This window comes from Sturnira hondurensis, unplaced genomic scaffold (genome assembly GCF_014824575.4).
Source record: "Sturnira hondurensis isolate 20B ecotype Veracruz unplaced genomic scaffold, ASM1482457v3 Scaffold0011576, whole genome shotgun sequence".
In the NCBI taxonomy this organism is placed as follows: Eukaryota; Metazoa; Chordata; class Mammalia; order Chiroptera; family Phyllostomidae; genus Sturnira; species Sturnira hondurensis.
Genome location: NW_028084207.1, coordinates 310,630 through 323,569, shown reverse-complemented (window position 1 = coordinate 323,569; position 12,940 = coordinate 310,630). Strand labels below are relative to the sequence as shown.

Sequence of the window (12,940 nt, the reverse complement as noted above, 5' to 3'; positions counted from 1 at the left end):
TTTAATAACTCATTTATCCCATTTCAGTAGGACCTTATTCTTTCTGATGAAAATCCAGTCATAGCATCTCTCATTAAAAATAAAATTATTCTGAAATAAATAAATATATAAAATAAATAGCATATACATTTCATAAATAGTTTGTCCTTACGCACAGTATCCATGCTGACATTTTAATAGCATTTTCTTGCAACCTACCCCATCTCCCACTTCCAATGGCAGGAAAACTGCATGTCAGGACAGATGAGAAACCCGCAGAGCCCATGCAGCCAGGGCTTGCAGCAGGGCTGTAGCCCTGGGGATTTTCTGAATGAGAGTTTTCCAAAGCTCTGTAGGCAGCGTCTGTGGCAGATAGTTTGGTCTTTTGTTTACCTCTTGTCAAGGCATTGGGGTAGATTGTGGGGCAGGATACCCCTGGCCCCTGGCAGGGGCTCCCATTCTTTCTCTTGCCACCTCAGGGGAAAGAACGTGAGTAAAGAAAAAGAGTATATACAAGATTCCCTCTAGCCCGCCCCTCCCCCCATATCCCTCCCCAAAATAACCCAACCTTGATATACACTTTGAACAACAAGGGAATAGCTGGGTCTAGTTGAACAGCAAGTGTTTCTCTGCTATCTAAATTGATAGGAAACAGGACTGAGAAGCTATGAATATAGTGCTTGCAGACACAACTGTGGCCCCAGAGTACACGGATTACAGAGGTCACACTAGAGTCCGTTACCTATAGCGGAAGAGGTCTCTGGACATGGAGGGTAACTTAGAAGGATCTACTGGTCTGGGTAAAAAGTGAGTGAATTTCTGGTGTCGTTTAGTCCTGTATCCTTCCCGGGGTGAGCCGTCTTTATTCAGGGCCACGTAATACTGTCTCTCCGAGTCCAAGTGTTTATACAAGGTGGAGGCATAGGTGTTGTACCAGTTTTCTTCAAACTGTTCCCGGAAGACACATTCACGCGTGAGTTTCTTCTGTGAGGGTGAGAAAACAAAGCAGAGCCCATTATATGACTATTTCTCCCATCCCAGCTCGCTGGTGGAGAACCCTGAAATAGCAATAGCACATTGATATCCGAAAATTTCAGTCCCGTCTACTGGTATTACTGAAGTATCTTCTCTCCAAATAACACCAAATAGTCCTATCTGTATCACCTTCAGCCTCTTTCATGAGCCACACAAAAATGTTTTATGTGAGATCTTTCCTGAAGGCAGGACACTGGAGGAGATAGCCTCACCTGGCTATCTCCTGGGCCAGGGAGATTAGCCTGAGATTTTTCTTTTTTAAACATTTTTTTGACTCTATTGGGGTGACAGTGGTGAGTAAAATTATATAGGTTTTAGGGGTACAATTCCACAACAGAGCCTGAGATTTTTCTGAGCCTGAGAATTTCTGCTATGGCTGCCCAGAGCCCCGCTGGCACCCGAGTTTTCTCCCTACTTAGGGCTGAGGATGTTCAAATCCATAGAGATTCCAGTCAAGCACACCAACTGATAGGCAAAGGCCTTGGATCTATATAAAGTCCCACAAGAGGTGAGCTGTGATCGCTCCTAATGAAGGGTCTCAGGCCTGTCAGTTGGCAAGCTTAGAAAAGATCTCCTTGCACAGTTCCTCCAATCTGGCTACTTCAAGCTAGCAGCTCCCGAGTCTCTTGCCTCTGTCCCTTCTCACACTTGATCCAGCCGCCATGGTACTTGCTGAGGTTGCCGATACTGAGTGCTGGGGACAGGCCTATCGCTTAGGTGTCAGGGAAAAATGCGCTCTGATTTCAAGGGGTGCAGGCAGCCAGAAAGCATGCTCTGTGACTCAAAAGCCAACACCACGAGTTGGGATCCCCTGAAGGGGTTAAGGTCAGCAAAGTCACCGCCCAGTCCCCAGCTCTTGGCTAGCTTCCCGAATAGAGAACATGCACTGCAGCCAACCCAGGCCTAGCTGGAGACTGAGGGCTGTCACCCTGGAACCCTCACATTTATTTGTGTCACTTGGCCTTTGGGACTCAGAAGAAGCAATCTGGAAATCAGGGACTGCGTTATTTATCTCAGAAGCCCCAACCTGAAGGCCAGCTACTCCATCACCTGGTTTTGTGCTGGCCAGTCTGCCATTCCTCTGGGCATGCAGTAAAATTCAGATGTGCTCCTCAGGAGGGTGAATGCCCCAAACCCTTACCACCTACTAACAAACCAGCACAGCTTACTATTATCATCGCACCAGCTGGGCCTTGAATGGAAAAGGAGAAAACAGTATGCCACAGTAAACCTTGTTTTTTTTTTTTTAAGATTTTGTTTATTTTTTAGAGAGAGAGGAAGGGAGAAAGAAAGAGGGAGAGAAACACCAATGTGTGGTTACCTCTTATGCGACCCCCTCTGGGGACCTGGCCTGCAACCCAGGCGTGTGCCCTGACTGGGAATCGAACCAGTGACCCCTTGGTTCACAGGCCTGTGCCCAGTCCACTGAGCTACACCAGCCAGGCTAAAGCTTATGTTTTGATGGGGGCTGAATGAGTGAAAGTGTTATGCAGCAACTTCCCGGGAAGCCACACGTGACTAGAAGACACTTACTTTTTACCATAGACAAAAGTACCTTCAAATGCCAGATAAAAGGCTTATACTTTTGCCTTACATTGTCCAAATACTGGTGCTAATAGCCTCCAATGAAAAGAAAACATTCAACTTACCGACCCATAGAGCTCTCCTCGCTCGTTCATTCCTAAGTATAGGCCAGAGTCCACTCCACGGATGCTGATCAGCCCCACAGCCAGGCTGATAAACTCCAGGATGCCTAGAGCCAAAAAAGTGAGTGCCGTTTCCATCACTATCATCAGGCCAAGAAGAAGCTGCGCATGTAATATGAGCTACCAGTCATTCACCCACAACTGGAGGCCGGCCTTGGGCGCCTTTCGTGAATGACCTGAGTAAGCCATCTTTTGCAGCAGGAATGGAATTGCAGAGAAGACACTGAGTCTCTCTGGACCTGTGTTCCATAAGCGGAATGGGGGAAACCCATCTGCCTCTGCTCGACACCCTTAGGCGTAGTATGAGGAAGAGGCCAATCCAGAAGAAGGCTTTGGCTACAAAAGATTCTAATGCCAAGCCACTATGACTGTTAAATACCACCATTTCAAGAAATGGAAGGGCAACTCTGTAAATGGGAGAATGGAGCCAGGTTTCTCTCTCTTCCCAAAGCCCTTTCCCTCCTCCCCCAAGCACACAGCATTACCTCGCTGTCCTCTAGGCTGAACTTGTTTTGTACCCTCTTAGCTCCCATGTCCTTAAAGCCACATGAGGCTGTCAACTGCCTGTAGCTGCCTCTAACAAAGGCCACACAGGCCACTCATGAAGTTTGTTTCTCCTGCTATAGGCAGGACACAAAACTTGGCCTGGTAAGGGCTTTCTCAGAAAAGTGCTCAGCCACTGCAGCCCCAGGCTGACAAGCCTGTCATTGTCCCCTTCTCTCTTAAGCGGTTCAAGTTTATCCATGGCAAAGAGTTGGCAGGTAGTATCAGACTTGGTACTGATTTTAGACGTTGCCGTTTTCAGGGAAAAGGGAAGACCTTCAGAATGTCCCTCTGGCTGCTAATGTTAGAGGTGAGAATTTCAGACCTTCATTTACTGAAAAGCAGTAAGAGGAAAAAAAGAAATCAACCGCTGAGGGAAAAAGGACCAAAACCTGAGATGCTGGTGACACTGAAGACTTTATTCTTCTTCCTAAGGTACCACGTCTGTGATATGGATGCAAATATAGTGGGCAACTAGTTTCCTCTGGTGCTTTTCACTGTACAGACCTATCTGTACATTGAAAGATATGTACCCAAAGATATGAAGTAAGCTGGTACCTGGCTGTCTTTCTTACCCCAAAATGCAATTTTTAAGGGTAACAATAGTCTACGTAATCTACATAGAAATAGACTGATTTCTTCAGGATCACTTTAACGTGCAAGCGGTCAACTTTGAAATCAGGTTCAAAACTCCAGTGGGAAGTCCGAAGAGCCTCAGTGATGTGGGCGGGCGGGTGAGAGTTCTGGTGTGGCAGCTCTAGGGCACGTTTCCATGGCCCATTTGGAGAATGTCAAGTTCTTTGGCTGCCACTGTGCAGAACACTCATAATGTAGCCTTTGGCCCCCAGCATTGAAGCCCTCCAACCTTTATTCAGTCTGGTTGTTATAGTACAAAGGGGTTCTGAGAAAAGAGGTTGACAGAAGATGGTAGGAGGGGAAGGGAAAATACTCGGGTGCCAAGTGGCGGTTAAGCAGATACCGATTTTAAAGGGCCAAACCCTTTAGATGTACTGTGTGACATTCTGATTTGGGTGGCACCCTGTTTAACATTTTAATAAATGACTTGTATGAGGACATAGAGGGAATGCTTACCCGTGGTTCCAGAAGACATACGGCTGAGAGGGTGACACAAACAAAATCCAAAGAGGTTTCAAGAGAATGGAAAAATGGGCTGACTCCAACAAAATAAGCTTTAATTAGAATAAAATGTAAAGTCCTGCACTTTGGTCCCCAGACCAATTACCCGAGATGTTTTGTGTCTGGGTTTTGTGGGGGGAGGGTAAGCCTCAAGTGCAGACACTTGAGTAAATCACACTGCTCTCTTTTGTGCCTATTATCATTGGTCTGTGCAGGGGCTTTTTACTTATCCATTTCTTTCTTTTTATGTCCATACTCTGCTCCCATCCTGCTCCCCATTTCAGGCAGCCCTGTGTATTTCCTTAGAGACATGCACTGTTCTTTTCCGTTTTCATGCATTTTTTTCAAATGCCAGTCTGCCCATCTTTGCAAAGGGGAGATGTGGCTTAGCAAAAAAAACACACGAACAGTGGCTTAGGGGACTGGAACAGTGGCTTAGGGGACTGGACCGAACATGGTAAGCTTAGCACAGGTGATTCAGGAGGTCATTAAGGAGCTGAGGTAACACTAGTCACATCAAATCAAAACACGATTTAAAAGCTAGTGTAAACATGAACAAGTATAAAGGACACATGGACAATAACTAGGGGTGGGGGGTGGAAAGGGGAGGGAGGCGGGGAGCATGGGGTAGGGGGCGGGCAGGGTTGGGAATATAAGACAGAAACCTGTACGTGAACAAGAATTAAATAAAAATTATATTAAAAAATAAATAAATAAAAATCCTTCCAAAAAAAAAAAAAAACATAGGAAAAAAGCGCATGTGATTTGGGGCTGTACCGATCCCAGTCTCGTAGCTGGCATAAGGGAGGGGACTGTCGCACTCTGCTCCGCCTTAGTTGGGCCACACTGATAGGCATGTTTTCAGTTCTACTGCGTTTGAAGAAGGCTACAGAAAAAGGAATAGATTGAAAGAAGAACAGCCAGTGCGGCAAGGAAATGAGGAGCCAGCAGCTTCTCAGGATTCAGTTCTGGGCACTAAGCTTTGCGGGATATACCAACCCACTGGGGCCTTCAGTCTTTGCTCTGCTCAGGCAGATTACTTCTGAGCTTCAAGTTGTAGCTCCCTCATTCCCTGAGAACCTCATGTCTCTAAGCACCCTGAGCTCATTAAATAGCCGAGGTCAGCTTGTGATCTCACCATCCAAGACCTGGTGTGAGAACAAATCATGAAACCCAAGAGGTGTGGCCATTTGAGTCACCACAGTTTTTCTCCAATTCTCTCTTAACATGATGCCAAAGGACAGATCATACCGGAAGTCACTTGGGTTGTGTCCAGTAACAGGGGTCTCCAACAGCTGGGATCATCCCTGCCCAGCTGTCTTTGGGCATCATCTTCCTCTGCCAACTTTCCTATTAGCTGGATTCAAACTGTGGGAACCCAGGGGCACATGATGATGGAACAGATATTCCTAACCCTTCTCCTGAATTCCAGCCAGCGCGAAGGGAGAGAGAAAACAAGCCATTTTCTCATTTTCCCAGCTACAGCTGGAGAGGGGTGTTAACAGCAAAGTGTGGAGGCAACGTATTAAGTAGACAGAGTTTGTCTTCAGTCCTCTTACCGCCTGCCCCCCACCCCCACCCCCAGAGCCCAGGACCTCCCCCTCTGCTCTGTCATATCTTGACCTGCCCACCTCAGCTCTGGACTTTGCTTGACAATTCCCGGGGCCCACTGCCTCAGAACCTAGCCAGAAGACTGGCTAACGTGTCATTTAATCTGGCTCCATAACTTGCCTGAGCTCCCTCAGCCATCCTTTCAGACCTTCATGGCCAAGACAGTGCTGCCCTGGCGTCCTGCCAAATAAGAACCAGATCGCTCAAAACCCAAAGCAGCTGCAGGAGCTTGCTCCATCCCACCTGGCGGGAGGCCTCTCCTCCGGTCTGGCTCCCAGGCCCTACTATGCCAGGCCACAGGTGCCCCTCAAGAATGTCAGGATCCCTGTGAACCTCCTGTAAATGCCACCAGCCAGGCGGAGCTTGGAACACTCCTGGCTACTGATTGCAGAATGGGGGTGTTGGGGGCGGGGAGGAGGAGGATAGGCTGTGCCAACAGGTTATTATTTGGAGTCGGGGCTGCTCTTGGGCTCAGCCCGACTCGTTCTGAACACATGGATTCCAGGGTAATCCTTGGGGGCCCTGCTCTCCAATTACAACAAATAGCTATTTACTTTACATGGCCTTTGGAGACTACCTCCTCCCCCCAAGCAGAAATCTATAATATTTTATATCTTAAGTCTGGCCTACTTTACCCTGCTGGAATGTTGACTGCTAAAGCACTTATGGAATGTTAAAGTTTCGATTTATTGAATACCCTGGCTGATTAACTCAAATGTGGAGGGAGGAGTTAGCAAACGCAAACGCCACCTCTTTCTTTGCCAAAAGCTAGGCTGAGAAAGAGTAAAAGTGTGTGTTTGAAAGTTGGCAGGGGATGTTACAAAAAGACAGCTTTGACCGGTTATCATCTTTACAGGAAACACACGGAAGTGCCGGGAAGCCCAGGAAAGAGGAAAGGGAAAAGGTGATGCAGAGGTGGTCTCGGGCAGTTTTTTTTTTTTTAAAGGCAAAACCCAAAATGAAGCAGTCAGTTAAGCAGCAGTGAAAACATCCCTTCTTCCTGCCAGTTTTATTTCCTTTGGTTTCTCCTTAAACTTAACACCCTTAGCAGGCCCGAGAGATGAAAAGAAATTGAGATGTGTCCTTAGGGAGGTAATTAAAGACCACTTATCCCAAGAGCCTATTACTGATTTATGCTGACCTTGTAGGTTATTGGGCTCAGCTTAGGCACAGAGTCAGACAAACCACTTGTAGCTGCTGGGAGCCAAGCTTCCTCGTTTCTCCACCTCTGCTGCCCCCCCCCCGCCCATCATTTAATGATTTTGCTTTTGTATATCAGGAATGAGCTCCTCCAATATTTTCCAACCATTTTTGGGAGCCTCTGGGAGGGCTCTGAGGCCGGAGTGGGAGTCCCATTACCTTGGAAGAGGAACAAAAGGGGACTGCAAAGTCCTAAGCAATGGAAGGAAAGGGAGCCAAGTTAACACTGCCTTTCCCTCCATGCCACCTTATCGCCCTTTTGAGGACGTGCTGCAAGTTTATCCAGACACCTGCACCCGTTACCCCCACCCCACAGACCGCCCGCCTACTGCACTGCGGCTCTGTGAGTGCATTTTTCCAGGATGACATAGAGCTCATTAGGGTTCCTGCTTGCTCCCAGCAAGGAAGACCAGCCCTGGCCCTAAGTTGTTTGCTAGACTTGGCCTCTGCGCAGCCCCCCTCTTTACTGTGTGCTCCAGATGCAGCCCTCACAGGGCACCGGGAATAGGAGGATGGGGAGGTTTTCGGGGAGTGAAGGAGGGTGGGCAAAGGAAGGGAACTTCTCATGTCTGAAGGCAGGCAAAACGTTTCTTAGGGGCTTAAGGGATAGAAGGTATCCTTGGGCTGCAGGGTCCTTGGGAGGGGGTAGGGACACTGGGGGCTAGAGGGCTGGAAGAAGGGTAGCTGTCACAGCACCTGAACAATGGCTTGGTAGGGAATAGCAAACTGAACATTAAATATGACCAAATTATGGAGGAGCGAACACATCTACTTAGAAAGCTAATGATCTCTTTCTCAGATTGAGGTTTATATTAACTATGTTGCATACGTGAGACCAGCAGTTCTGCCTTTTGAACAATCTTCAGAATTGCTGGGGGTGGACACAGACAAAATCCTGGATGGAGGTTGGATGGACGTTTCCTGTCCTGAGCCCAGGAGACACCTGTTTCTGTGGCTGAGAGCGGGTCCACGACCGCTTCTTCCCTGAGGCAAGTAGTCCACAGGTAGCTCCGGGCAAATTCTATCCCAGGGCTTGTGACTTTTCACAGTGGACACCGGAAGGCTTTCCTAATTTCTCCAATACCCAGCTCACGCCTTGCTGCTGTCTGGATTGGCCCCACCCCGGGCAGAGCAACCCAGAGGCGGCAGGTGCGGGCCAAAAGCGACTTGGATGTGGGCAGCCCGCCCCCCGTATGCTTAGCCCAGGAAGGCTGCTGGTCCAGGCCACCGGCAGCGACTACCCTGCCCTCGAGGCTCAGCCCGGAGCTGGAGCTGCGGCGGTCCCTGACTTCTTAGGCGGGTGCTCCTTCTCCTCTCCCAGCTTCACCTGTTTTAACCTGAAGCAAAGCGTCCAGGTCCCAGAACAATCTCCTCGCACCCAGGGGAAGGAGGATGGAGTGGAGAAAGGAGAGGCCGCACCTCAAGGCACCCGCGCCCCCGTCCCCTCCCGATCGTGTCAGGGTGCCAGGCGCCCTGACGCCTTGCGGCTCAAGTCCGCACGGTCGTGTCCCGCCAGCCCTGAGTCCCTGGCGGCCTTCCGCCTCGACGGCACTGAGCCGGGGGCGGTCCGTGGCGCCCCGAGCCTGGGCTCCGAGCAGTCAGCTCCCCAGCGCGCCGTCTGTGTGTCCGCTCGCCTCCCGCCCCTCCCGGCCGCGTCCTCACCGAAGCGGCTGTGGTCGTGACGGGTGCCGTGCACTGTGCCGTTGGGGAAGATCTCCAGGTGGAAGCCGGTGCGGCAGTACAGCTGGCGGCGCCGCAGGATCCCCTTCAGGTGGGCGAAGTCTGTGGGTGAGCCTCGCTGCAGCTTTCCCTCGATCTGGCCCAGGCGCTCGTTCAGGAAACCCGGGGAGTCAGCTAAGGGCACGTTCCCCAGAGACGAGGAAAAACCGTGCAGATCCCAGTCCAAGGAGGCGAAGACCCCCCCCACCTCCGCCATGGCGGGGTGCGCGGGGCCGAGCCGGGTAGGAGGTGCGCGGACTGCCTCTCCCCGCAGCGGGCGTGGGCGATTCGCCGGCGCTCGCTCGCTCGCTGCTCCGCGCTCTGCAGAGCTGCAGTCGACGTCTGTTCGCGTCCAAGGAACTTCTCAGCGGCGGGGAGCGTGGGGCAGCGCGCTCCTGACCTTGCTCTCAGTCAAAGTCCGCTCTCCCTCCGCATCCATCTCCCCAGGCCTCTCATAGCTGGCTTCGTCGAGGTATCGGATGCAAACGGCACTTTATATACATACCCACTCCCCTTACATTGACATATTGGATATTTAAATACAAGCCACACCTCACTGGCATCCCCTCGGAGATTGGTGTGTGGGTTCTTTTTTTTTTCCTCCCTTCTCGTATCCATTTGGCTCTTTTTGGGAGAGGGGGGGGAGGGGGGAAGAGAACGAGCGAACTTCACTCCCTCTTTTATTATGAAAAAATGGCAGGAAAAAGCTACACATTGCAGTGAGGCATAACTGCTTTTGGCAGGTTTTTCTGAAACTGCTGATGAAATAACGGAGCCCAGTGCGTTGAGGCTGCTGGCGCCCACGGCCACTCAGGCCTATTGCGTGGAGTTGTGTCTGCTGCACGGGGGCAGTCCCCACCTCCCACGCGTCCTCGGGCTGCTAGCCTTGGGAAAGTGTCCTGTCCTGAGGCCGGGACCAGGACGTTCCCCTTTTCCTGTACCCCTCTTTTCCCCCGGCTGGGGGAGGCTGCAGATGGGGTGCCTGGCCTGGGACAGGGGCTCCTTGGTTTCTTTGTTCTGTTGCCCCCTCTCCCCAGTTCCACTCCCCACCTGTAGGTCGGCAGGGGTCTGAGGAAGTGAAGAATCCGGAAGCCCAATGCTGTTGCGAAATTTGGGATTGGGGGTGGCGGCGGTCCCTGCAGGCATCAAGGCGGGGCCTTAAGGGGTCTGGGAGGAGCGGGAAACCCCACGGAGGAAAGAAGACATTTTTTTAAGGGACGTTACAGCTTAGGAGAAGGAGGGGGTAGTAAGAAATAGAAAGCGATCTTTTTGAAAAATGATCTCCACTGGCTTTCTGGGCGCGCTTTTACAAGGCTCTAGAGAGCAGGCTCGATGAGGGGCCATTGGAAGCCTGGTAGGGGCTTCCCCCCACCCCTTTTCTTGTTGGAAACAGGTGTTTCCTCACTCTGTCCCGTGCCCTGCTTGGAGATACTCTATCAGGAATAGCGGCACCTGGGACGGGAACTGGAGACACTCAGTGCAACGGGCAGCATTCAGAAGAACTGAGAGCAGGTGCCCGGCCTGTCCCATGCCCCCTGCGCCCCTGTCCGGCACCTGAACCCTGGGGCCCCTCTCAGGCGTCCCGCTCGCCTACTAAACTGTGTTGTCGCTTGCAGTTTGCACCCACAGCGGGCTCTGGTCGACTTCTCCCGCTCCAGCAGGAGGAGCAACAGAGCCAGCATCCCCGCCCCGCCTTTGCAGCGCCTCCTGCTGGAGAATCTGTGACTCACGGAGACTTCGATCTGAGGGTCTCCATTAGAGGAGAAAACAGATTCAGCTCAATTCATTTAGTGCAATTTGAAGTCCTGGTGCTGGGCTCCCGCCTGCACCCGGTGCTCACTCTCTGGTAGCTTGGCAATTTTTGGTTCGGAACATCATGCCTTGGTTCTAGTGTGTCTCCCTAGCTCAGCCAGAGCCTGCAGAGCTAAGCATAAGGTCCCGCATAGTAGGTGCTCGGAAATCATCTTTTGATATGCTCCCAGTGGTAGGGAGCACAGATGTAAATGTTCTTCGAACTGTAGGGGGCACGGAAATGCAAAAGAAGGCATCCATACTGGAGTACTTATGGACAAAATAGCAGTCTCTCTGAGACTTGCTTTAAAATAACCCGGAGTGAGAAGGCAAGAGGTAACAATATTGTTCATGTGTTACTAGTTGTTGAAGCCAGGTGATGGGCACATGGGTGTTCATTTTACATTTCTTCTACTCTCTCTATGAACACGCACGCATGAAATTTTCCATAATAAAAACTTTAAGAATGGGACTGACATAAAACAACTGAGAAACCATTCCTCCTTTCTCTATTCTTCCCCTGAAAGATTTTGTGGATTCAGTGAGAAGGCAGAGAAGGAGGGACAGAGGTTAAGATCAGTATATAAATGACTGGAATACAGGACCCTGGAAGGTGTACGGGGCTGTGTGGATTCATGGAGCAGAGAGAAGACTGACTAAAGGGTTCAGGGCTGTGTTCTGGACCAAGGTGGCATTTGTAGAGGAGGGGCCTTGAAGGGAAGATAAGAAGGAATTTGCAAGTCCAGGTGGGCCACTTCCAGGAAGGGGAAAATAGTAACAAAGCAAATGGAACACTTTTAATTTGGTAAAGACTACTTCTTGGGAGGTTTTCGTGGAATGGCAAGTACCGTCCTTTCTTCAGACCGTAAGACGCACCTCGGTTTTAGAGGAGGAAAATGGGGGGAAAATTGAAGCAAAAATGTGGCAAAATATTTCATAACATAAATAACTTAATAATTCACCAATGTAAATGTAAACAACTCAACAACAGTATTAACAACCATTATTCCTCCCAAATTTGGGGGGGTGCAAATTTGGGGGGGTGCATCTTGTCTGAAAAATACAGCAAGTACTGTTGATAAAACTACTTTGAGAAGTATGTGATGTAAAGAATTTAGAAGTCTCTATGATGATACAAATAATGCATCGATAATTTCCTCAACAGTCACTTCAGGGACCTTCTGCATTCTTCGTCCCCCAACATTCCCCCAAATCACCAACCACAGTTGCAGACCAAGAGGCCTATGCTATAAGAGGTCAGAGATACAAATGTTCCTTTGCCCTTTGGGGGCTCTTTTCAGATTAAGCTGGTGGTTCTGTTTTAAATGACATTTCCGTGAAGTGTCCCAATGATTGAGCACTTCCATGGAAGTTATGTAATTTTCACAACCCTGTGCAGCAGGAGGTGCCATCACCACTATTGTAGAGGTGACATTAAGTGACTAGCACAGAATCATATCATCGGTAAGAAGCAGAGGAATAATTTGATGTAAGATCCGTGGAGGCAAACTACTCTCAATTTATAGGCCTCGGGATTACGCAAAGATCCACGTTTAGGACCGTGAGAGTTCAGAATACTTTGATTTACAGAAAATCCTCAGCAGGACACAATCTCAGGCCAGGGTTTTGCTGGATGTAGGGGATGAGAGAAAGGTGTAGGAAAAAGAAGTAAACCTTGCTGGATTCAGGATGTCACTTGTACAGTTAAGGGGTAACTGAACCCCTTTGTAGTGAGATTTTGAGGACAAAATGAAATCACTGCTCGAAAGTGATTCCACAACGCGTCTGAGATTCTGTCCTCCTTTCCTAGTACCTCACAGGCCTGATGTGAGAAAGAAACCAACTAATGTGAACAGGATGTGGAAAAACAACATGCTTTTATAAAAAGGACAGTTGTCCCTGGCTGATGTGGCTCAGTGAATTGAGTGCTGGCCTGCAAACCAAAGGGTCCCTGGTTCGATCCCCAGTCAGGGCACATACCTGGGTTGTAGGCCAGGTCCCCAGTGAGGGGCACGCTAAAGACAACCACACACTGATGTTTCTCTCCCTCTCTTTCTCCCTCCCTTCCCCTTTCTCTCAAAATAAATAAATAAAAATCTTTTAAAAAGACAAAAGAATTTGTATTGCTCTTTTGTCTTTTGCTCCTGCCTTCCCTCATCTCCTGCTTTCTGACTGGATAGTGATATAGTCTACTGGTTGTCTGTGGTGTCAGTCTCCCC

General features: G+C 49.7%; 1 protein-coding gene across 1 annotated transcript; it reads right to left on the bottom strand.

The window, feature by feature from the left end:
- Positions 1-552: 552 nt before the first annotated feature.
- FGF16 (fibroblast growth factor 16) lies at positions 553-9,442 on the bottom strand. Its single transcript, XM_037060295.1, has 3 exons — positions 8,874-9,442; positions 2,664-2,767; positions 553-963 (listed from the first exon to the last, which is right to left on the bottom strand). The coding sequence occupies exons 1-3, from the start codon at positions 9,145-9,147 to the stop codon at positions 718-720; spliced, it is 624 nt and encodes a 207-aa protein (XP_036916190.1). The 5' UTR covers positions 9,148-9,442; the 3' UTR covers positions 553-717.
- Positions 9,443-12,940: the final 3,498 nt, after the last annotated feature.